Source organism: Haemaphysalis longicornis, unplaced genomic scaffold (assembly GCF_048455015.1).
Source record: "Haemaphysalis longicornis isolate Haplotype H1 unplaced genomic scaffold, Haemaphysalis longicornis Haplotype H1 scaffold_1, whole genome shotgun sequence".
Classification (NCBI taxonomy): domain Eukaryota; kingdom Metazoa; phylum Arthropoda; class Arachnida; order Ixodida; family Ixodidae; genus Haemaphysalis; species Haemaphysalis longicornis.
This window is the reverse complement of record NW_027526203.1, coordinates 323,418,165-323,444,027: the sequence shown is the minus strand read 5'-3', so window position 1 is coordinate 323,444,027 and position 25,863 is coordinate 323,418,165. Positions and strand designations below refer to the sequence as shown.

The 25,863-nt window shown below is 49.1% G+C and overlaps 1 protein-coding gene across 5 annotated transcripts in view; it reads left to right on the top strand.

Annotated features, from left to right (window-relative positions):
- Nucleotides 1-25,863, top strand: part of Poe (E3 ubiquitin-protein ligase-like protein poe) — a 278,680-nt gene that overhangs the window by 177,669 nt on the left and 75,148 nt on the right. For 3 of the 5 annotated variants that reach the window (XM_077682762.1, XM_077682776.1, XM_077682755.1), the window contains 9 exons: nucleotides 2,352-2,642; nucleotides 9,673-9,972; nucleotides 11,077-11,310; nucleotides 11,750-12,124; nucleotides 12,737-13,249; nucleotides 13,713-14,567; nucleotides 22,544-22,628; nucleotides 24,091-24,144; nucleotides 24,278-24,423. In XM_077682762.1, the coding sequence (XP_077538888.1) occupies nucleotides 2,352-2,642; nucleotides 9,673-9,972; nucleotides 11,077-11,310; nucleotides 11,750-12,124; nucleotides 12,737-13,249; nucleotides 13,713-14,567; nucleotides 22,544-22,628; nucleotides 24,091-24,144; nucleotides 24,278-24,423 (2,853 nt within the window). The remainder of the gene's footprint in view (nucleotides 1-2,351; nucleotides 2,643-9,672; nucleotides 9,973-11,076; nucleotides 11,311-11,749; nucleotides 12,125-12,736; nucleotides 13,250-13,712; nucleotides 14,568-22,543; nucleotides 22,629-24,090; nucleotides 24,145-24,277; nucleotides 24,424-25,863) is intronic. The other 2 variants (XM_077682782.1, XM_077682768.1) reach the window with 1 other exon arrangement.

The window sequence follows — 25,863 nt, the reverse complement described above, 5'->3', positions numbered from 1 at the left end:
AAAGGCTGAATCAAAATAGACCTAGCAGTGACGAAGAAATTGCCGCAACAAGCGACGCAGGTGGCAAAAAAAAAAAAAAAACTGTTTTGAGAAAATGGCTTCCGAAGTTGCAACATAGATTTCACTCATCAAAAGTCATCAGGGTTGTAGCCTTTTGTGTCCTTTTGAACATGGGGCATCGGGAAAACTGTTCCTCGAAATTGAAGTGCCTTTGCCAGCCTTTTTCTTTCCACAAAATATCATTTTCAGCTCCTCTGTGAAGAGTACATAGCCCAGTTTGCAGACCAAATGGGGGAAAGATGGCTTTCAATGCAAAGTAGGTTAGCTGGTTGGCTGTATCGCACTGGACAACTTCCCTTTGCAGTGTTGTCACCAGGGCAAAAAGTGGAGCACTCTTTCTTTTTCTCTCTTTTTTTTTTTTTAACCTTGCCTGGAGCAGCAACTTAGTAATCCTACGTGCAGGTGTTCATTGCCAAAAGTTTACATGCCACAAGGATACAAATAAGCTACTTTGAAGCTTGGTATAATATTCTGCATAACTCCAACTTCAATGCATGCACATTTTTTTAGTACTTTTGACATTCAAGGCATCCAATATTTATCACAGGCCAGTCGGTATGCCCTAAGCCATAGAGGTATGCATCAGTATTAATAATTTCCTTAAAAAACTCACTGTGCTGCAACAGTAAGGTACATTTTTAATGTAGAGAACATATTTTTATTCCTATATTCCTAACACAAACCTGTTTGCATGATTAGAAGTGCACAGGAAACGCGCAAGAAAGGTGATATGGCATGCGCGCATCGCAGCGCACGTTTACCGCGACATATCGTATTTTGATTATCCCTGATATGGCTGGTCAGGTCGCTTTTAAAATCAAATCTAACGTCGCAGGAATTACTTACAACTACTGGCGTTCAATTGTAACCGGTTGCGCAGTCAGGTGATGCTCCAATGCGCAGTGGCTATGCCGTGCGCGCCGCAGCGTTTGACGCGTTGACAGTTTCTTTCCCAAGGCTAGCGAGCCCACTGTCACACATATCAATAACTAAGCGTGTAAACATCGCAAATCCGACTAGAAGTTCACTTCGCAAACCGCTATCACAAGCGTGCACACCGCGTGTCACCCTCCAGGGTCTGGTGACGGTAGAATCACGTGCACCACGAAGCGTTAGATAACCTCCGCCTTTCGAGCCACACAACTTCCCGTAATCTGGCTCGTGATCTCAGGCATTCCCATCGCGATAATGTCCGTGTTGAATACCACAGATTGAACAGAAACTTGGGCCGACCAAAGCAGCGAAAATGAACTCGCGCACTACGCAGTTCAGGCGGCCGCCATCTTGCGTTGCTACTGCAACACCCAATCAGGAGGGTCATTCTAGCGTGCCCCAACCGGAGGGCGAATAGCGCTTCAGCATCTATTTCTAGCTTCGTTTGTGCGTTCTTTGTTTTCTGCCGTTTGTGCGTTTGTGATCGAATGAAGATAAAAGTGACGAGCGGAACCGGAAAGACGATCGCTAGGCCAATCTAACATCAACGGTGCCACCGCCCTGTGACAATGTTTAGGAGATACAGCGCTCCGAAAATTGTCGTTTTTTTTTTTTTTTTTAATTATTATTATTTTCTTTTTTTTTTTTCTTTTTTTTTTTTTTTTTTTTTTTTTTTCACCCTTTTGCGCTGATATTTTGCCACCGCGGCTGGCAGAAGTATTTTTTTTGTGCCACTTTTCGACTATGTTCGGCGGAGAAACTTTGTAAACGCACAGAATAGAAAACATAAAAGCCGTAAAAGCCGAATATGTGTCTTTCAATAAAACAATGTTTTGGTCATTTTTTCGAAGTTGAAAGCCGCACACCCCCTTAATTAAGCACATCGTCGAGCCCACAGAAGGTGTGCACTTCCCCCAGGGCGAATCGTCAAAGAGTGACCACTATAGACTAAGAAAAAGATGAAATGACAATGACACGAGGCCGAGCAAATGCGTATGCTGTGGTGAAGTGGGGATTAAATGCAGCGCTACCCGGTGCGGTGGCATGGGGAATTACTAAAAGAAGCCAGACAAGCATAACGAAATTGGGCACGCGGAATCGCCGAGCATGGGCAGGCCGTTATCCATAAAGCCGGTTGTTCTTCCAGGGCACGGAACCTGTAGTGTGTGCACGTAACGATAGGCACACTGGCTGTACATCTTGAATGAGGGCAGTGTCAGTGAGGTTACTTTCATGCCTGTCAGTTGCATCACGTTTGGCGAATGTGCGCCCAGGTGGTGATGTACGGCGTTCTTCCCAGCTGCCAGAGCATTGGTGGCATTACTGGCTTCTGAGGGGTTCTGTCCTCTCCCCTGCAGCAGGGCGGCAGTGGGGCTGGCTCGGAGAGTGGGGGCAGCGGGGCGGACTCTATGACCGGAGAGCCCAACGTGAGCGGGCGCAGCAGTGCATACGGGGACAACGCCCTGCCCGAGGGGGGCCTAGCCCGCTCGGAGACCAGCTCGGTGGGGCTGCCACCGGCGCTGCCCCAGGAGGACCCAGATGCGGCCTGGGGCCTGCATGCCCTGCGCTGCGCCCTGCTTGACCGGCTGCTGCGCTTCCTGCCCCAGCTGCGCTCGGCCGGCGGCGTTCGGGCAATACCCTTCATGCAGGTGGGTGGCCACTTTCGGTGCATCAGCATGATGGCAGCACCTTGGTGTGGTCCAGGTCATTGCAAGCTGTCTGTTTAATTAGAAGCATGTGCGGGCTAGGCATTCAGTGATTTGCAGAGCTGTCTGCATCCCCGGCTAGGAGCAAGGAGGGTCATGCTACCCTGCACGTCGATGAGGGCTTAGATTAAACACCGCTGAGCCTTATGAGATGCAGAAGGTTCAAAGGCTGTAATAAGCAGCTTGGTGGGGCACAAAACCCATTGAGCGAAGCAGCAGGCCAAAACCGTGTGTGCTACTCAAACGACTGCGTCAGGAAAAAGAACACACAAACTCTTGTTGAGCAATCTAGAGTAGGTACACACTTGGTCTAGTATACGAATTATCGTGTAGCATCTCAAATGGTGGTCCGCAGACCCCAAGGGCATTTAAAGGTTCTGCGAAGCCCTCTCCCAAAACTCTCCCTCCCACTATTGTCTGCATTTGCCAAACATTGCTGGCTATGAAAAAGGGTGGCTTCGCCGGCACAACATGTAAATATAATTTTTCCGCGGAGCAGATGTTTTAACATTGGCTGTTACTGCGAAGCAGTATACCTCTAACCAGCCAAGGAAACACAAACTACTGGCACCGCCAGGGATCGAACCTGGACCCAAAGAGAAGTAGAGCGAAAGCCCGTCGTCATGCCGACTAAGCTACGCTCACACGTAGAGACAGGGAGATGGTCTTGTACTCGGCGCCTGGGGAGGGGGAGGGTGCTTTTTGGAGGTGACACATGAAACAAGAGTGAGGGGGAGGCAATGAGAGAGGTGACGCCATAGCCGCGCGTGCCACCCTCCTCCTCACACTTCGAAAGACGCTCCTCTCCATTTTATTTCTGCCGACGCTGCTGCGTTCAGTACGCCACTTCGGCGAATCCCAGGTACCGGCTGGCAGAGTCTCTGGTTTCACTCTTTGTAGAACCAAGTGTGTGAATTCAAGTGACGCCGCATGGGTAATCGTTGAGGGTGTTGTTTACGGCTTCGCAGTCCAACCACCTTCACGGCGCTGATTGGAGCCAATTTTTTTGCACTGCTCATCAGCTATGCAAAAAACAGCCAGGCACACAAAAGGAACCACATTAATGCTTCAGCTGCAATAGCAAGTTGGTCGACGAAATGACGCATGTATAAGCATAAAAGCAATATGGGCAGTTAATAAGTGTGTGGGCGAATTTAGCTGCAATGCAAATTGTTTGACACTGTGGCACGAATCTATATTACGGGGTCCCCCATCCCTTTTCAAAGCCCAAAGGGGTCCCGGCACACTAATGGTTGATAACGACCAGTGTAGCAGCATCATCACCACCACCCACCAAGTTCGATGACACATCGCAAATCATGGCTTCCCCTCTGCTCGGCCGACTCTACAGGCCCTCTCTATTTCACACGCCCATGTTGCCGCCTCTTGGCAACCATAAATAAATGTAGGCTTTGCTGCACCCCTCTTCATGTCAGCTGCGTACATATTGCTGATCAGAGACATCGGCAGCATGGAGCCCTACCTCGTCCTCGGTTCTGCCCCACTTCCTGGCCTTCGAGCACCACTACCACGGATCCTGGTTCCATGAAATGGCATCACACTTCAAGCTACGGCACATCGACTCCGGCATTGCCACAGCATTGCCATGGCCTACGCGGCATACACATGACCTACGCGGCACTCTCCTGGTATTCAGTGAGCAGCCTCGGCCACCTCGAGGTCATCATGATGGCTTGCATGCCGTGCCAAACATTGAAGCAGGATGCTTGTTGGATGGTCCACAAACTTCCTGGCATCCCAGCAACGAGCCTGTGGCCAGAGCATAAAGCTATGTTATAGCATCTATGGCTGCGCCCAATCATTTGACTTCTGGAGATTTAACTTGACCCCTTTGCTGAATACAGTGGCCTTGCCATCCTGCCCGCCATTCTTCCCAAAAACCCCCAAGTTTCTCTGCCAGATTGCGCACTTCTTTTACCTTTACGGTGTCATGGTGCAGCAGGATCATTACTTCCTGACACATGAGCTGCTACTCTTCCACCTTGCCAGAACCTGGAGCCCACCCTTACAAGCGCAGGGCCTTCCTTCTTTCACACTGTGGTCAGTTCCTGAAACCACCCGTGCCAGCCGCTGAGCCTTGCTCCACCAATGTTGAGGTCCTCCTGCTTCACATCAGTGTGCCCACATTGTCTGGGCCTCCACGTTGCAACCGCACAAGGACGACGACAGCCATGCCACCCCTCACAGGTGGCAGCTCTGCGATGGCAACTTGGGGTGACTGCTGCACTTTCACTCCTAGAGCAGTCTGCTAGCTGCCACATCTGTGCTGCCGCCCCACTGTACTGAGCCCTTGAAGAAACCACATTTGGCACCTTCTGCACAAGCATCTTCAGTGAACCAAGGTGTGATTTTGGCGACCCCAACTCCAGGTGCAAGTCCGACACTCTCCACGCATTGCAACCATCTGAGATGCAGCTTCAAGAATCGCTTGGTGAGCACTCATGGAGGGAATGGGGACAGATCAACAGGATAGCTGTGCACCAACCTCTGTTTGCACGTATCCGCAGCTATTTCTGCCTAAGCCACGAAGCGTCGTGTCTCAAACTCATTGCCGTCAACTCTGCAAGTCAACAACCAAGTTCTTTTGAGTGGCAGCACCAGAGACAAGTCACCAAATCCAGTGGTTACATAACTGCCGATGAGAAGTAATGTTTTTGTCATCAGGTTCATTCAAATCAGACGTGGTTCCCAACAATGCCTGTACCAGTTTGCAGTGCACTGCTCCAGAGTGCACAATTCACTGCAGCTTTGGTGGTGCCTGGCCTCATGTTGCTTGGAACGATCATGGTACAGCCACCGTACTGCTGCAATGTAGAACCTCGTGCACTTCCAGGCCGTTGAGGTGCACAGTAGTTGGAACAGCCGGCAGTTGTGGTAACCTTGGAAATTTTTGTCAGACTTAAAGGTACATAAACCGAACTACACCTTGTCACCATTTAGTTTGGCGTAACGAAGATGGAGGCAAGTATGATTAGCAGATGGCAGTGCCTGTACATTGCTTGATTTTAAACTATGGGTGTGCGAATACTTAAATATTTGAACACAGTGAAAGCTTATTATTTCAAACGTCAATCATTCAAATTTTTGGATAAATCAAACTGTACGATTCGGTCCAGCCAAGTCTTCATAGAATCCTATGTATTGAAAAGCCATTAACTCGGCACGAGGGACCTCCGCCATGGATAATTCGAATTACGCGCCACCACTCCGGCAGCTTGGAGCCTGGTGCATGGCCAGAGAATGGGCCCCGCTGCCTACACATGAGGCTGAATCGCCTCCGGAAAGGAGAGAAAAACAGAAGTTAAAGTGGGTAAAAGCAGTCTGAAACCTCCATAGCGGACGTTTTGGAAGGAGTTCCTTTGCGGACTTCGTTGACGTGGACATGAGTTCAGGGTGTGGGGCGTGCTGACTGATAGCATTTCTGAGGTCACAAGCGTATGCACCAGTGTGGCCATCGCTCGGAAGTAATGACCGGGTGGAGTGCTACCTCTCTCTTCTTCGGTTCTGGAGTACATGGAAAGGAAGCCTTCTGCTACATTTACTCGTTAAGGAAAAGTGCTAGCTTTCGCCTTCAAATTACGACCTTTTTCAAGCATTCAATTGCTGACATGTAATCGCATTGTATGACTTTTGTGCTTCACATTTGTTAGTTCGAACTTTCATTAATTTGGACTGAGGTGGCATCCCCTTGGAGTTAAAATTCAGGAGCTTTTACTGCACAAATCGAATAGTGCCTCTGCGAATAGTTTGATTTGTGAATCTGATATCTACTGTTCGATTTTTCAGATAGACTTTTCGAATGTCTAACACACTGCTGCTGCACCTTCTGCTCATTTTCTGTCTACTCAACAAGCTTCATCCAAATTGCGCTTTCTCGACAAGCATGCCTTGTAGAAGCTGTCATTCAGCACAGTGTAATGTGCGACTGCATCGATAAAATCAGTGTCGATTCCGTCAACTCTGGCCGCCATTTTGAATTCAGAGATCATATGTTTACATGTTAGGGCAGCTTCCGGTAAAGCTGCTGTGTTTGTTGTGTTCTTGGTTTCGCCTCCATTAATTTAAAAGTTATGGCATTTTTGCATGCAGTGGCTGTATGCTTATTGCATGTTTTTGTTTACGTCCTCAACCGCAGAGGACAAATTGGTAGGGGTGTGCGAATATCAATTTTTTTAATTTCGAAGCGAATTCGAATAATAAAAACAAAGTTCGAATCGAATCAAATATTTTTCGAATACGAATACTTATTGTTTTTTGTAAAATCAAAGTTTTCACCATCTAGAGACACAAAAACTGCAACTTTATTGCACAACAAATCACACAAAGTAAAATTAGGAATTACACAATACCATTGTACTCAACAGGTTAAGGTCTGCACTCACTTAAATGTGAACATGGAGAAAGGTTAACTGCTCGACATGTTCGGGGAGCAGTGACAACCTCCTGCTCGTCACGACTCCACCAGATACCGCAAACAGCCGCTCACTTGAGACACTAGTGGCTGGCATGCCCGAGCCCGTGCACATTGCCGGGCGCTGATACAGTAAAATCTCGATGATACTAATCTCGTGGTACCGCGAAAAATATTCGTATCATCCGAAATTTGTATAAACTAACACAGGACAAAAAATTGAGCGCTGGAAAAAGTTTTCGTTTATTTCTTTTCTTACTTTCGCGTGAAAAAATTCGCGATTTTTTCTTCTTTTTTTTAACCCCCGTGTCGCAAAGCAGTCCTTTCTGGAGCACGTAAAGCCGTAAAGCTTCGTGCTCGTCTCCTCACTCGCTGTGCCCAAGCTCGCTACACGCCGCAACAGCCAAGCGTGGAACGCATGGTGCGTTTTTGCACGCGATTCCCTCGCCTCGGCTCTGCGAGCGCTGTATTTTCACGCCCGCATTGACGATTTCGCACCCGCGGTAGCGCCTACCTCGGTCAGAAAATGACGCACGACGCACGCGGCAGAATGGAGGTGCCCGACTACTTGCGATGAAATCGAGACAGCCGGCCGGCTTGGCTCCGCCGGAGATGGTTAGGCTTAGCACCCTGGCAAATATTTTATGGGCACTTTCACTAGCGGCGCGGATGATGTTTTATAGTACCGTTTTCGCATGCATTATCAGCTCCTTTACCGCACAAGCAACTTCGTGTCTCCCTTGAGCCGCATTTTAAAGATCGGTTAGAAGCGGTCGCTCGAGCGCCCGCGCCACTTCGCGGCTGGAGCCGACGCCATATTGACGCCGCCGGCCGCGCCGCGCGCAGCGTGGGGGTGATTTCGCGGCGGTGTCAGCGCGCCTTGGGCGTGCGCAGAGCGTTTTCACGAGCAGAAAACAACAGCCCGGCCGTTTCTGAAGAAAGAGTGACAAACAGGGGAGCGAGAGCCGTCACTTGCTCGCTCGGCAGTCGGGTGCCTCGCCGGCTCGTTCGTTTCTTCCGCCGGGCCGCGCAGGTCCGTTCGTAACAGCCGAAATTTTTCCCATTGCAAACAATGCAATTTCGCCGGGGCTTTTAAATTCGTATCATCCCGAAATTCGCACCCCCAGAATCGTATCATCGAGAGTCCACTGTAACTACGAATAAACACCGATACAGTCTGCGAAAGCACGTACCGTTCGCCGTGTATATGCTCCGCGACTTTGCTGCTGAGACACGCTCTGATTTTTTTTTTTTTTTTTTTTTTTTTTTTTTTTTAGTTTTGGGTGGTTTGAATATTTCGAACAATAAAAGTGTCGTTCGAATCAAATCGAATACAAAAAATTCGAATCGAATATTCGAAGTTTCGAATATTCGCACACCCCTACAAATTGGAACAATGGTTTTACTGCCTTTACTACACCTTTGTTGAACCAATGAGCAGTCAGTTCAAGCCATACCTCCGTTACATATTGTCTCGTGGATATTTGTCAAGCCGCGATCCCCTGCTTGCGGTGTGGGTGATCGCCCTGCAGAGTTCAATCCCCAGTGAGTGCTACGTGCCATGCTACGTGTTCGAAGACGACGACGCAAATGTGTGGGTCCACCGCTCGCGGGCCAGACTGATTCAACCATCTTCGCTGAGACTCGCCGTGCTGCCTGTACTCTTCGGTGTAGCGCTACGCCTAATAAATAGGTACATCACCATCATGCTGTCTGCACCTCCGTCTACTAAGACGCAACAATATCCTTGATGTTCACTACGGGCTTCCAAAGGAGTGCTACCTTGTGTTCCCTGATCGTGGTGTCGTGGCAAGCCACCCTTACATAGCGCAGCACTGGCACGTCAACGGCAGCAGTAGTGTGAGCCTTCTTTCCACAACGTGTCGTTCACGCTCGCCATGTCCTTCCGAAGAAGGCCTCATCGTGGTTGTGCTGTTTTTGCATCACATTACTCATGCTCGCAAAGGGCTCACTTCGGAGTTGTGAGGGGTTTTCTAGTCGTTGCCTATGATTTCAATACAGCAACTTTGTGCAAATTGTTCTTCAACGCGCATCTTGTCCGCTCCAGGTTCCTGAAGTACCGCCGCTTGGTGGTTCGACGACTGGACTGCTGCGAGTGAGAGTTAAAAGGAGCATGCTTCAGATTGCAAAATGAACGTTATGACTCCCAAACATGTGAAGCACCTGTTTTTGCACAAAAACCTGTGGAAAATCGAGGCCTGGGAAATTTTGATATTCGATATTTGATTCTTTATTCAGCCTTTTTTCCTAGTTCAATTTGATATTAATTTCGGAAGTTACTATTCAGCATTCACACACCCCTATTAAATACATGTGGGAGTGCTGAAAACGTTTCATACCAGTACCACTGAAATTTCTGTGCTATAGTCTCGTGAACCGCATCTGAATCAAATAGAGCTTTTGCAACAGGAAGATTGCGTCTTGGAGATGTTTTATTGAGTAGGGGAAAGCAGAACCCAATCAGTTGCGGTGCAGGGCCTGCAAACACACAGCTGTACCGTTCTTGCCCCGTGCCCGCAGGTGATCCTAATGTTGAGCTCGGACTTGGACAGCGAGGATGAGCGCGACAGGGCCACCCTGGACTGCCTGCTGAGCAGCCTGATTGGGGAGCTGGACCGCAACGTGGCGCGAGTGGTGGAGAGGAGCCCGTCCTCGGAGGAGCAGCTGATTGTAATGCGGCTGCTAAGCATCATGATGTCGCGCATCAAAAGCTCGGCCAAGGCCTCTGCCAACCCAAGCGACACCACTTGCCAGAACTACTGCAGCACCTCTGCCGCCGTGGCCCTTCATGCCAGTGGCATTGTGGACCACTGCCTCCAGGTGAGGGCCCCAGTCTCCTGTACTCTGCGCTCCCATCCTGCTGAAAAACTTCCAGGAGGGGATATTTCTTGCATGCTTTTACTGGTGCTTATTTTTATTTATTTATCCGTTTAGTCACCTGATAAGTGCCCACAAACAGCATGGTGCACAAAAGACACAAAGTAAAGAAAAATGTATAGTAGCTAAAGAGCCAAAAAATAATAGCAATGGAACACCACATGACTAACACAATTCTGCAACATGTGGGCTAACCCGGCTAGCTTCGCCAGAGAAAGTGCTACACGCCGTACACTAGCCCCAGCGGAATCGCATGTGTTCGGGTACTCGCATGCCGTAGACAGATTCCGGCAATCCAAAGTGAGGCTTTATTGCTGGGTGAATATGTTATAAACTGTATTGTTATAAGTGGACTTGACTATGTATAAGAGTAATCCAAAAGTTTTAAGTGCAATGCACTTCTTAAGCGACCCTGAACCTGCGTCCACCGGCGATGTCTGCGCACGTGGAGATGGGCGCGCGCAGCCTGGCCGCTGACATGGCACATACCCACGTGGGGGATTGGCCAGGAATCTCCTCGTCTTCCTTGGCAACGGGGGGAGATGGGCGCGCGCTGCCTGGCCGCTGACATGGCACATACCCACGTGGGGGATTGGCCAAGAATCGGGCGTGAGAAGGGCTAATGCACCTGCTTAAAGGAGTACTGACACGAAATTTCAAAGCTGAGATCCGCTCTAGCAATCAAGTACAACGACAACACAAATAGGTGTCTGTGAATAAATGCATCTTTCTTTCTTTGTAGTTGTGTGTGTGTGTGTGATCTCTCTTTCGCGAACATTACCGAACCGCGCAAATTCAACTCGTGCATTCGCACTTTCACATTCTTCCCCTTGGGGAAATGCGGGGAATTTTTCAGTGAGGTGCAGAGGAATACATTTTGCCCCAATGTTTTATTTGGGTGTAAACGTAATTTGGTGAGCCTCTGAACCACTATGGAGGGCAGGGGTGGCGGAAGCACTGTACTGGGGAGGAGTTCTAATATTGGCTCAGTATGTTGGACCCTATGTGGCAGACTTTTTCCAGTGCACTTTGTGCTGCACTCTGCAGGTGCTGGGCACTCTGCTGGAACACTGGAAGGGGGCCCAGAGTGCTGACTCGGAGGCCCCCGGGGGCAGCAGCAGTGGCAGTACGGGGCCCCCGCTCCTGAAACCCCACCCTGCGTCACCACCCCCGGACATGTCTCCCTTCTTCCTGCGCCAGTACGTCAAGGGCCATGCCAACGATGTCTTCGAGGCCTACCCTCAGCTGTTGACTGAGATGGCCTTGCGCCTACCTTATCAGGTGACGGATGCTCTTTCAGTTGTGGGTGGGCTCATATACTCCAGCAGTGCCCCTCTCCGTGTGTGTGTCTACAGTGGGGCATGGCATGCCCGCAAAGCAGTTCATCTTGGAGCATTTGCCTTGCACTGAAGGGAAAAGTGATTCTCTGCACACATGCTTGTATGCCTGTGCGAGTTGTGCTTTTCTAAGGTGGCAAAGTTGCCCATCGATGAGCTCCTATTTCTGACGTAATGGCCCACAATTAAAGCCCAGAGATCTCTAGAATAAGAAACTCCAACCACAGGCCCCAAAACCAGAAATAGTTGAGCTTGGGTTTATGTAGGCAGCAAAGCTGCTGGCGGGTGCAAGGATTTTCGGATCAAGTGCGTGTCATTTTTCAGCCGTGCGTGTGCGCGTGGCCGCTACACCGTCCCCCCCCCTCCCTTCCCCCCGTGCGCAGGTGAAGAAAGTGTGGGCCGTGGTGCCCCCCGGCTGTGTGGCGCCCAGCTTTGGCCCCACGTGGTACTCGTACCTGTGCGAGTACATGATGGTGCAGCAGACGCCCTTCATCCGGCGCCAGGTGCGCAAGCTGCTGCTCTTCCTGTGTGGCTCCAAGGAGAAGTACCGGCAGCTGCGCGACCTCCACGCCCTCGAGTCGCACCTCACGGGCGCCCGGGCCGTGTGCGGGGCCACGCCTGCGGCGGCGCTGCCGTACGACGCCCTCATCCTGGTCGTGGAGCACCTCAAGGCCTGTGCTGAGGTGGCCACTTCGCGCACGGCCAACTGGCAGCGCTACTGCCAGCGGGACAGCACCGTGCTGCCCTTCCTCTTCCAGGTGGGCCCCTCCTGGGAAAGGGCCTTCGTTCGCTTGCCCTGGGGGAGCCGTCAGCTGTGGGATGCACTGTTTGTGCTGCAGGCAATGCGTGGAACAGAGCTTTATTTCTCATGTCGCTTCACAGGCTATTGTACCTTGCCAGTAATGTTCCACGGCTGCCGTCTGTCAAACAGCTGTCATAAAACGTGCACGCCTATTGTGCAAGAGCTGTGCAAAGCCATTATCAAGGACAGAAGGGAGGCAGCTGCTGCTGCTGCTGGGAGTTGTCTTAGCCACTGTTTTTGCTGTTGTGGGGTTCACGGGCTCAGGTGTAGTGCCACCGAGCTTGAGATCACTTGTCCAGTGCCCAGGAGCTGTGGCTGTTTTTCAGGTGGAGGCAGAAAACAAAATTGCCTGCGTATACGATGTTGTGGTGTCTATTCAAGATCCACATTGCTTCAAGATTAATCTGTACCCTGCCCTTTGGTACATGTCACAAGCCCTTGTGCTGCATTGGCATGTGCGAGCCCAGTTTGGGATTTGGGAACATTTTACCCTTGTCCTCGGCCCACGTGTTCTGGCGGCATGGCTGGCCACTTGCTCACCCCGCGAGCGCCCTTTCGTGTGGTGCAGGTGAGCTTCCAGCTGGACGACGGCGTGGCCTCCATCATCCTGCAGTTGCTGCAGTGTGCCCTGTGTGGCTCGCCACCATCTCCCTCGTCCTCCTCCTCCAGCGCCACGCAGCAGCAGGGGGGTGGGTCCGGCGGCCGGTCATCGCAACCGCCTCCGCACGGGGGCTCGCCTTTCAAGCAGCAGCAGCAGCACCGGCGCAGCGAGCGCGAGGCATCCGAGGAGGCGGACGAGTCGTCGGAGGAGGAGTCCCAGTGCGCACTGCTGGCGCAGCAGGTGCACGGCTCGGTGGAGCGGCCCCTGCTGGGCCAGTTTGTGCTGGCCTTCCTGCTCGAGTGCAACTCCACGGCCGTGCGCTGGCAGGCCCACTCACTGCTGCACCAGCTGCACCGGCACTCGCAGCCGCCGCACCGGGAGGCCCTGCTGGCCCTCATGTGGGACCTCTGGCCCCAGCTGCCCTCCTACGGGCGCAAGGCAGCCCAGTTTGTTGACCTGCTCGGCTACTTCACGCTCAAGGTGGGCACTGTTGCACAACGGATGGGTGCAGGTGTGCCGGGTATACAGTAAAACCTCGTTACAAGAGACACTGTTACAAGAGGCACTTGGTTATAAGAGACATTTGAATGGAAGCGGTTTGGTTGGTTTTCCTATGTTCGCCATGTTAGCAACATTCCATACAAGAGACCTTGGTTACAAGAGACACATTTTTTGGTTCCCGTGGGTGTCTCTTGTAACGAGGTTTTACTGTAATGTCGCAGTACTGAAGGTCCTACCGATTTTCGCCTTCTGTCGAGACTCATCATAGTGTGTCCAAATTGTCTTTGTAATAACTGCGCTTGCCTTCCACTGAAAACTGAGACGTGGAATTATGCGTCGCAAAAGCCAGCACTGGCCTAAAATCTTTTCCTGTCACAGTGCTCTAAGGAGTTGTGTGCCAGTGCTCTCCCTGCTCACGTGTTCTCTTTTCCAACAATCGCAGTCCCCACAGCCTGACCGAACAATAACAGAGAAAGCGCTGGCCGTGCTGCACCAGCAGAACCAGCTGCTCTCCAACCACCCCAACTCGAGCCTGTACAACTCGATCCGCGGCTTGGTGGAGATGGACGGATACTACCTGGAGAGTGAGCCCTGCCTCGTGTGCAACAACCCTGAGGTGGCCTATGCCAACATCAAGCTGTCGGCCATCAAGGTGGACTCCCGCTTCACCACCTCCACCCAGATTGTCAAGCTGGTGGGCTCGCACACCGTGTCGCGCATCGTGCTCCGCATCGGGGACCTCAAGCGGAGCAAGATGGTGCGGGCCATCAACATCTACTACAACAACCGCTCGGTGCAGTCTGTGGTGGAGCTCAAGAATAGGCCCGCCATGTGGCACCGGGCCAAGCGCTGCTCCCTGGCCGCTGGCCAGACGGAGCTCAAGATGGACTTTCCCCTGCCCATCGTGGCCTGCAACCTGATGATCGAGTACGCCGACTTCTACGAGAACGTGCAGGCCTCGTCGGAGACCCTGCAGTGCCCCCGCTGCAGCGCCTCGGTGCCGGCCAACCCGGGCGTGTGTGCCAACTGTGGGGAGAACGTGTTCCAGTGCCACAAGTGCCGCGCCATCAACTACGACGAGAAGGACCCCTTCCTGTGCAACTCGTGCGGCTTCTGCAAGTACGCCAAGTTTGACTACACCTTGACGGCCAAGCCTTGCTGTGCGGTGGACCCCATTGAGGGGGAGGAGGACCGCAAGAAGGCAGTGGCCTCGATCAACGCCCTGCTCGAGAAAGCGGACAAGGTCTACCGGCAGCTCATGGCCCACAAGCCGGCCCTGGAACTGCTGCTTCTCAAGGTGGGCACATGGGAAGGCTGCGGCGTGTGAGAGCAAATACCGTACAGTGTAGACCATTTATAACGTAACCGCTTATAGTGCAGGACCGGATACAACGTGGGTTTTTGTGACCACCGGTTTGCCTCCCATAGAACTCAATGCATAAGCATGCTGCTTAAGATGCGGTTGGCCAAACCACAACACCGTTTATAGTGAGGTTTTTCGGTGGGTCTGCTGATCGACCGGCACGGCTGGGGCATCGTTTTAGGGTAGCAAAAGAAAAAAAGAAATGATGAAATCGGCCATCTGACGCAGCGCGCACCCCTTGCTCTCCTCTAACTTCGACACAGAAGAAAAAAATAGGTACCCTTTAGTTCGCGCGTACGTGATAACCACAGCTGTCCTTGCTTGATGCACCTCGGAAGATAGCGACCGGCTCCCCGTCCGCGCGTGGCAAGTTGTTTCTATTAATCGTGAACCGCATGGCCCGTTTTCGCACACGAATTGTGCACATCGGCGTTGCGCGTGCGTTTTTTTCAGGCTCGCGTCTACGATTCCGCGCTCGCGGTGGCTTCTTCGCGTGGCAGTGGGAGGAGCCTGACGACTTGCACAAATGGAAAGACGCGCACCTAATGGCGGGAGATTCAAAGCGCCCCGAGCCGGCTAGCCATGCCAGAGGTGTTTAGGCTAAAGTCCCTCGATCAGATGATGGGGCTTTAGTTTAGGCTTACCACCGCGGTATTTTTGGATGGGCGCTTTCACAAGCAGCGTGGATGGCAGTTTATATTCCACTTTGCGGTCACATTATCAGCTCTTTTCTTGCATGAGCATCTTCGCTTGCGCCTCGTGCAGCATTTCAGTGAGCGGTTAGAAGTTGTCGCTGGAGCTGCCTGCACCGCTTCACGGCCAGTGCCGACGCCATGTTGCCGCCTCTTACTGCGCCGCACACATTACGCCAGTTGTATCCGCGCCGGCGTCGCCGCGCCTGCGGCGTGCGCTGCACGTTTTCGCGAGAAATCGCTCCATGCGGTTCACGCTTTAGAACATTGTGCAGATAAGCCACCGCTGTTTCCGAACAAGCGAGCCGCGCGAAGGTTTCCACCACCAGTACGTTGCGCTGATAAGCAGCCGCCTTCGGCATTGTGAACACAAGGTGGGGTAAAAAAAAAAAATCCCGCTGGCCTTTCTTATCATGTCCTGCGGCATCTTCATAGACGCAAAAAACGCAGCCATGGTCTTTCAAAACACAAACACAACGGAAGTTAAAGCCGCACTCGCCGTTTGTAAGACCACGCTTTTGCAATGTGAGACCCTGCAGCAGCGGCTGATGTTAAAAATAATACGAAATAAAGACCCTGCCTTCGTTTTTAGGTGCTGTGCGTTTGGGTGATAAAAAATTTAGGATGACTTGAGAGGTAGGTGGCGATTTGGTTGAATTCGCGCACGTTTTGGTTATAGTGCGGTACCGCTTATAATGCGGATTTTTGCGGCTCCCGCGACATACATTATAAGCGGTCTACACTGTATTTACACGATTGTAGGTCGACCCTTTTTTTTTTCAAATTTGACAATCCAATGTTGGGGGGTCGAGGGAGAATCGAAATCGAAACGTGTACTGCTAGTAACGGCAAGAGAAACAGGAAATCGGGGGTGCTACAAGGTGGGGACAGCTTTGCACCCTTGTTTCCATGGTTACGGTCTAAGTGTAGCGTATTAATTTACCATTGCATACATTCTGACGTCAATGAAGGGGATGCCGACTTTGAAAGTTGGCGTCCCCGATCTGTGCCCTTTGTCCATCGTACTTAGAGTGACTAACCTCCCACCATTGCGTTCGGAAGTGTACTGAACAATGTGACAAGATTGTGGCTACGTTAGCGCCGTGCATTGAATCAAGGGATAATACAGTGGAACCCCCATAATACCGTATTTATTCGAATCTAGGCCGGCCCCGATTCTAAGCCGACCCCCGAAAGTCCGAAGGCGCGAAAAAAAAAAAAAAACTTACCTCGAATGTAGGCCGAACAAAAAGGCGAGGTCAGCGTTCACAAAAAGAAAACACGTTTATTGAACATGAAGATGCGGTGCTGGAACTCAATCAGTTTCTCTTCAAAATCACCGGGCAACTTCTGGGCGATTGAGGTTCGACGACGGAGGCTAAAGCCGAAGTGCTTCATGAATTTCTGTAGCCAGCCCCGACTGGCTTTGAGGTGTGCCCGCGATAAGCCTCGTTCCCTTAAAAGCTCCCTTGCTTTTGCCTGGAGAACTTCCGTCGTTACTGGAAGGGCAGCTGCTCGCTGCGTCTGAACGAAGTCAGCCAATGCCATCTCAATTTCATGGTGACGGCATTCTCGTGGTCCGGTGATTGCCAACCTCGTTGCGGCGCACGCAAATATCCTCTCCCGTTGCGTCCTCCAACGACGGACATTTTTTTCATCCACGCCGAAGTCCCGCCCGGCTTGAACGTTTGACGACAACTCCGCAGCTAAAACAACTTTTCTTTTAAAAGCGGCACTATAATGGCACCGCTTCTTTTTGCGCTGTCAAAACCAAACGCCACACCGCACGCAGGCGACGCAGGCCACTATCTGCACAATTCAAAATGGCGGCCTATGGCCCTTAATGGCTACTGGCTCGTCTAGTAATGGCTACAATACTTTCTTTTTTGGGTGGCGCTAGCTGTGCACCACTTCACTTGGAAATTGGCGCGTATTTCAAAATCCTCGAATCCAAGCCGACCCTGGAGTTTGATATATCAGTATTTCAAAAAAACTATCGGCTTAGATTCGAATAAATACGGTACGACTTTCAAGGGACCACGAGAAAGCGTCGTATGACCGGGGATACGACCGGGGTGTCATACGACCGGGGTGCGGGTAAATGTCCACCTAGTAGACGGTCTCACGCGACAGTTGGGCTAAGAACTCATTTAAACAAGTATATTTAGCGCATTCTCGCGTAATTCACGAAACTTTATCTGAAATCCCAAGTTTAAAAAAAGAAGCGGGTCGTCGCAAGTCCGGGGAGTGTACCAGCGGGGTTCCACTGGACTCATTTTGTTTGAGACGAACAAAATGCTTCTTGAATGCGAGTAGCGTGCTCGCGAACAAAAGTAAATTGCGAGCGGCTGCTTCCGTCAGCCACCATGTTGTTTGTTTTGGTATTGTGTGGCAGTGGCCGCTGCCGGTTGCTTTGATGGTTATCATCTTGCAGCAAATGGGTTCTTCCCGCTCAACCCACAGCACATGGTTATTCTGCGTGCTTATACAAAAGCTTTTTTTTTTAACATCTACTGATTGATTGATTATAGGGTTTAACGCGCCGACGCAACGCAGGCGATGAGGCGCGCCGTAGTGGAGGGCTCCGGATTAATTTTGACCACCTGGGGATCTTTAACGTGCGCCGAAATCTCTTACACACGGGCGTTTTTGCTTTTCGCCTCCATCAGAAAAGCGGCCGCCGCGGCCGGGAATCGAACCCGCGACCTCGTGCTCAGCAGCGCAACGCCTTAGCCACTGAGCCACCGCGGCGGGTCTTTTAACATCTACTGCACACACCACAAGCGCACAGCTCTTGTGGTCGCATCGATCATTGATGGAAGAGCCACCGTAGGGGGGGTATTGGTAGTTGATGGAAGAGCTTCTCTTTGTGATGCTAGAGTGAACTCTAGTGATACAATTAGCTATGCGCAGTCACTGAGAAGACTGCAGTTTGCGCTGCACTCTAATTTCGCATTAGGGAGTATCATAATCGTCGGAATTTTTCCCATGTTGGTTGCGCATAAAAATTTAATTGAATAAAATATATGGTGGCATAAGAAAGTTATTCATAGTGTCTTTATGCAAGTTGGAGGTGTATATTGAGAAATGAAGTAAGGCACATGCAGTATGTACAGGGTTCGCACAGGTCCTTGAAAACCTTGAAAACCCTTGAATTTAGAAGTGTCAATTTCAAGGCCTGGAAAGTCCTGGAATTTTTAAAGGGTCCTTGAAAACCCTTGATTTTTCTGGAGAGAACCAATGGCCCTATCTTTTCACAAGAGTTTATAGTGTTTGTCGTGGATTTTAGGTGTTAAAAATGTAAAGAAACATTGTAACAATCAAGTTTCAGTGTATTGCATGAAATTACGAGTTTGGTGGATTGTCATTATTACGAGTCAACATTGTGAACAGCATTCCTCAATAGAATCCATGTCATGATACAATCCAGTGAAGGCCAGCTTCTCTTCTCTATCTTGCATGTTCTATTTAGTCTGTGGACGGCCGCTCATTGCATGTTTGCTGTGCCTCATACGCTCCATCTGCGTTTGCTTTTACGTGCAAATGGTGGACGTGTACATAGTTATTCCTGCCTTGCAGCAACACTTGCTGATTTAATTTCAGCTCATATTCTTGCTGACAAAGCAGAAGATGCAGGCAACATTATGAAGTTTTGAAATCAAACAGCCTCAGCAAAACACCAAGAAAAAAGAAAGACCTCTAAATGCCAGCTGTCAAATAAAAAATAAAACTGGGGGAGCATTCACGAACCCGTTAGCGCCTATCTAAATGTGCACTAATGTGCTTGGGTATTGGGCAATAACGAAATTTCGCACTGTGTTGAAAAAGTTGTAAATAATCGCAGATAAAACATTAGACGGCGGCCTTGAAAATGTGTTTTCTGGTCCTTGAAAACCCTTGAATTTTCGTTTTTGAAGCTCGTACGAACCCTGATGTACCACAAACTCATTTCAGCCGAGGAAATATGGTATGCATGTATACCAGTGTTCTCTTCTGGTACCTGTAGAAAAGTAAATGTAAACAAAGAACCATCCTGCAGAACTTTGCTAGTAACTTCACATGTGAAATGGTTGGAAGCACTCAATGGTGAACCTCATACTTCAATTAAAAAGTATTCACTTCGATTCGCAACGACAGTTGATCCCCAATACATCGAACTCTTACATATTGGATTATTGTATAGATCAAAAAGTCTCAACATCTTGGAAATCCCATGCAAAATTATAGCACCATTGTATACGGGTATTGAACTCCTGTGCACCGGCACATTCGATATATCAGACGTTGCGCCACGAGTGCCCCTGCACTTCTCCTGATGGGAATGAGTTATTTAGGCTTCAGGCTGTGATGCAAATCGAATATGCAAGTACCCATATTCAAAATTCTGCTCTATCAAGATGCCTTTTTTTTTTTCTTGATCATAACTGGAGATGTGGCCCTGTTTTTATTTACATTGCGCAGCACAAAGCCGAAAAAGCACAGTTGATTTTAAAAGCTACAGGACAACTGGCTGCATCTACTGGAGCGGGGTAAAAAACAGCATGAAGCTCTTTTTATACCCCTTTAGGCGATGGCAGCATTAGTGAACTGGGGGCAGTCTTGTACTGCTACCTTTTTGCTGGCATCTGAAGCGCAGCAACAAAACGGTACAAGTTTGCACCACTCCCCCCACAAAGGGTTAAAGCGATTCTTCACCCCCTAGTAAGATTGTTTTGAAGGTCCTGCGCCCCATAGCCGTGGCCAATAAAAACATGTTCTATAGAAAGGCTTGTCGTAGTCCAAAGTCAGTCTGCATGTGGAAAACGTTGGTAGCCACGAGTTACGTTCCGCCAGTTTTGCTTTGTCAACCGAGAAAGCCGACCCTTCTGTACTATGACACGGTGGACCCAGGGCGCATCCGTTAGAATTTCCCGGAGCATGCACAGGGGTCCACCCCTTTCAGACATGCAACCACTCCAGCCAGCAGCTGACATTTCCCACGTGTCAATGAAGTCGATTTCACGCTGAAACCACCAGAGCGATTCAGTTAACACTTTCGTTACCACGCCTATTCAGATCGATCATCGGTGATCGATGCTTTATATTGCCAATATCAAGATGTTGTATATTGTACATACAAGATGTTGTACACCTAATGCGGCCAGTGGTTAGTCTAGGTACTGCACTTTTAGAATCAGTTTCAATTTCCTGCTCCGACGCCATTGAGATTTTTTTTGCGGGTTTTTTTGGTAGCTGAGGCGTGTGTGTTCTTGTGAAAGATGGCGTGGCTGCTGCACTTGACAAAAAAGCATGCCGCTCGTGGTTATGCTGCTTTACCATCAAGTGTTTTTGATAAAAAGGCTCCTAGCAAGTAAAATACCAAATTGTGTTGTCAGCCTTGTAATCCGGCAGCGTTGAGTGGTGATAATTACCTGAAAATGACAACAGTGATTCACTAGTGACTGTTGGTTCAAAGAAAGGGTAGCTTTAATCTGCCAAAGCTTATTTCTGAAGGTTCCCCACATGTCAAACTAGTGGACCTGGCATTTTCAGCCAGTTTCCAGCAGTTTCAGTTTCGTTTTTACGTTGTGAAATTTATATTTGACGCTACTACGCAGTTACCCAACTGCAAGCCGATTTGCCATGGCACCTCCGTCGCCCACTACTGTTCCTCGAAAAAAGCACGCCGCTCATGGTTCACTTCACCCACGCCTTATTTGAGCAATAACAGCTTCAACTGAAAGTCAAAAGATAACACCAAGTTGTCGGATATCAGTTCAGACGAGGAGAGCGCTTTCAATCGGCTTTGAACACCACCAGCTCCGGCCAGTTTTGTTTCCATACGAGGGTATTTCCGGAGTTCTGGTGTTGTTCTTGGTAGAACTGTCTATTCTGACAGTCTCCAACAGTCTTGATATTGTTTCTTTTTAAAAATGTTAGGTGGCACTGCAATATAGGAGGCTCGTAGTGCTGTAATCTCTTATCGCACGACAGCTGCTTGCTCAAAGCTTGCTGGGCAGGGTTCTAGTGCATCGCACTTTGTTCCTGCAAGCAGGGCTACTATAGGGAGTCAGAAGATGATAATAAACCGCAAATGAAAGTTCTGACAGATAAGTGATGATCAAAACTTCTACAAGCATCCACCACCGAGTTGGGTTTTCAACTCCGAACGTATTTCTTCGCATTGCTTGCTTGCCCTGAATTTTGTGCTGGCATTAATCATTGACAAGGTGCTTTTACATCACATGGGGACTTATTCGTGTCTCTAATAATGTCAAACCACCAAATTTCTTCCATAAAACCATCCAAAATTCTGCATTTTGAAATTGACGTTGGGCGCAGGCACCACACATAAGAACATTTTCTTTTATATCTAACAAATTGTACTGCGCAACTCAATTCTTTTTATTCTAGAACAGGTTCTTGAAATGTTTACCTACAAAATGTATATTTGAAATTTTTTCTACTACTGGCAATCTGTTATAGACAACTTTTTTTTTTTTTTCATTTTCTTCGACGCCTGGAGAAAAAGTTTGAATTTGACAATTTTTTCGCAGTCATTATTTATGAAAACATTATTAAAACTGGTAGTGTTGGAAAGGGCGTTCAATCTGCATATTGTATCACTGCAATATGTGCCTAACCAATATGTTTAGCACAAAAAAAAATATTTTCTTATACCACTAAAATTGGTCAGCTTGCCGCGGTAATGAAAGAGTTAAAAGGTAGTGCGTTTGGGTTCTAGGGCTGTGTTTTTCATACGTTAATTAGCGTGCACTCACATGTGTGCTCACTGCATTGCTATAAGCATGCCCAAGTGACACTAACAACGGTAAGCAAATAAACTTGCTCAGGTATGTATCTTTCTTTCTTTCTCCTCTTTTTTTTTCTCGAGTAGAATTGAACAATGATTGCCCGCCACAAATTTTTCTCAAATTTGTGTTTATGACGAAAACGGGGATGCCTGCTGAATAATTTACAGCATTTGAATTTACCAAACAATATCTGATAAAGATACTCAGATAGTATAATGGGAGTATCAAAGAATGCTTCTGAATTCAGTACTGCCCATCCCCGTGTCTTTTTTGCAAGCTGAAAAGGCAAGAGTATCCCAAACGGTTCGGCAAGCACGTACACTGATCAAAATACCTTGACACCACCCCAAGTGTGCATGGCCAGTGTTAACTTCTGCGTCGGGCTGGGGTAATATTTCTAAGCAGCATCATTGGTCTGTTTCAGGTTCAGGAGCAGAGCCTGGTGGACAGGGCGCTGGAAGAGGAAGCAGCCGCTGCAGCAAGCACCGTCGTGGGTCCCACCAACCAAGGTTTGTTGCCCACTCAAAATCTGTGAGCAAAATTGATGTAAAGAGGAAAAAAGCGTTTTGGATTTTAAGAAATTGAGCAACGCTGTCTCAAGTAATGGAAGCCAGCCCAGGTTAGGCAAAAGTGCCCTTGCTCAGAGCCAATAGAAGATTAGTTTTATCTTGTTGCAGCGTGTTGTGTTTTTTGCCTCGTCGGCAGTGGTGGTCCAACTGTGCTGGATTGCGCCATTTTTCTGCAATTCCACCTGGCTGCCCCGAAGTGCACTGATGTCCGCAGGATGTTTCTCATTGTCAATTTGATTTTTTATCTGGCAACGTTCTCAAAGCAATTCAATTGGCACCCTTCTGCCCACCAGACTTGTGTATGTCTGCGGAGCAGGGGGATTTTTTGCTCCGCTTCAGCAGAGAGAGTATGATAGCACTCTTCAGTTATCGTGAACTTTACCATTTCGTGTTGGAGCTGGTGGTGAATGAATGTCAATCATTTCTTTAGGGCACACACTGCCAGTGTAACTTTCTAGTTGCATTATCAACCCTGGTTCTGCTATGAGCCAGGCGGCCCTGGTACCACGGCACTTAAAATTTCAACTTGCTTTTTGTTGGTCTAGATGCGATAACAGAAAGTTAGTGAGATAAAGTATGCAATCGAGAATCCCAGAGTGCTTGTAGCACTCTGAGTTTCTTTTGTTTTGATCATGATTGACCAACTTTCTTTTGCCTGCTTTCCATACACGGGCATTGATGCGGCTCATTCAGGCCACAGGGAAGGCCTGTGACTCACTGCCCAAATCGTTTGGTCTTCGCTTGGTCGTTTCAGCTTACACTGTCGATGACTGTATTCCATCAGTACATAATGTTGGGTAGGTAATGGCAGTCCTCTCGCAGAGACTCATGCCTCTGCCGACAGCTCTGCTAACCACTGTGGTTGTTCCTTCCGTCTTTGGGTGCTGGGGGCACTCTACATTACGGGCTGCCACTCGTAGCCAATGTGCCCCCTTAAAGCAGTGAACAGGAGTCATTTGCATGTCGTGCTGGCCCTGTGTTCTTGCAAGCAGGAGTAGAAATATGTTGTGAGAGCACTTTGTCGTCTGTGTATCCACTCTGATCAAAGGAGGTGAACCCCGTGTTTCACAGTGTTTGGGTGCTTTCGTCTGCACTGGGGAGGAACAACATTTATTGGCTGGGGAGGAACATTAAGAGGGCACTGCACCCAGACGCTACAGACCTTTGTGCAGCTCCAGGGTAATCCCAAATTGTAATTTTGCTGCTCCGTAGCTGCCCCAGAACTGCTCTGGAACAGCTTGCTTTCCTGTTCCAAAAATTGCTCCAAATCATACGCTGGCTGGACCACCACTGCATCGGCATCCTGTATTGTTTCAGTGCTTCTAACGCCTGGCAAGAAGTGCAAACTTCGGCCTGCTTAGATTGCGTAAAAATGGTACCTGAGCCAAAGCATCTTTTCCAGCTCAATATGCTCCTGTGGAAAGCCGGAAAAGGGCACAAGGTGCTGTGGCTGCAGGTAACTGATTTGCAGCTCTAGTGGGCCACACGAGTAAGCGAAACATGTCGACACCTCCTTAAATTTTGCCCTTCGGCACCCTCGCCAAAGTCCTGGAATTGTTTCTAATGCTTCCATCAACTGTGTAACGCAGCCCCAGCATCGGCCACCCCGGCCCCCGCCAGCTCTGCGTCTGCTGCCACATCCAGCATGGTGAACCGCTCCATCCAGCAGCTGGCTCAGAAGTACTGCACTGAGTGCAAAGCTTCCTTCGACGAGCTCAGCAAGATTGTCCAGAAGGTCAGCTCAAACACTTCTCAAGATCAGCATCGTTTCTGATTTCAGTCCTTTTTCATTTTTTTGTGCCTGCAATATGGTGAGTGCTGTAAAAGTGCCCTTAGTGCAAATTTGTGCTTTCATTACAGGCAGGCAAGTACGATTGTTTTAGTTTGTTGGCATTTAGGAGAGATTTTTTTTTTTAGCCCTTAAGCAGAAACAATCACCATCCATAATCTTAGACTGTTAAAGGACTCGTTAACTCTAATCACTTGTTTGTTAATTCGTTATCGGTTATTTCTGGTGCTATAGATGGCTGGATTTCTGGTTAGCGTGTTTGGTGGAGACATTGCCCTCGAGAGCTCGAGAGTAGATGACCCCAGGACCAATAATACCCAGAAGAGGGCTTTTCTTCCTTACTGTGCAGTTTCTATGAAAGTTGCGTAGCTTGTCGTCTAGCTGTGGTGGTTTTATTTAGGTAGGCGAAAATTCTTTCCTTTGCCATAATCTCGGGACATATTTTTGGCAGTGGCTTGAGGATTTGTGTAGGTATTCGTTTGGTAACCTCTCAGTAATTCTTGTAGATATTCGGGGGAGGTTGGTATGTATTGTGCTGCGTTCAGCTGAAGTATTGTTGCACAAGCAGCGTACCGTTAAGTTCTGATAATCTTCTGAGAATGCAAGCAGAAATGGGAAATGTTGCTGTACTTTGTGCATCTAACTCATTGTGCATCTAATGTCTAACTGAAGCCAAAGCTCTTTTTAAATTCACACTGCAGTGTTTGTTTCAAAAGTGAAGAGCTGTTCTTAAGGGAAGCCGCAGGTCTTATAATCCCGAAATTGGCCAAAAAAATCGATTTTTCAAAATCGCCATTTTCGGAAAGTAAAGCTATTTTTTTCCTGGTCAGCCAAAAATACAGACCCTGGAGTACTGGAGTACGTAGTTGAGCCATAATATCAATTTATAGCACGGACGACCGCTAAAATCTGCCAAGATTCGACGCGAAAATAGCATTTTTTCGACGACTCGCCGCTCGCGTTCTACATGCGCTATGGCGTCCATTTTGGTCTCATTGGGAAGTGTTTCTTTTCGTTTTTAATTCCCCGCCAGAACCGTTTCGTTTCATCCGTTGGTTGCGAGTAAAACCGGGGTAGAAAAGAGGCAGAACATGCCGCCCAATTGGCTACTGAGTGGCTGTGGGTCGTCGGCTCAGCACACTCATCACGGTGCAATGGTTCATATATTCATCTATGCAAGGACCGGCAAAAGCCCCGCACGGCGTAAAAACAAAGTAAATATCTCTGTCGATAACCGAAAGGAAGAACGCGCAGTAATAAAAGCGCCTGGAATACGCTTTTCTGCGTGTCCGACGACGACTTATCGCGAGAACGGCGCCGAGACGGAGGTAGGCTTAGCGCACCTGCGGGCTGCCGAGACGACAGCATAAGCGATATGATTGCGCC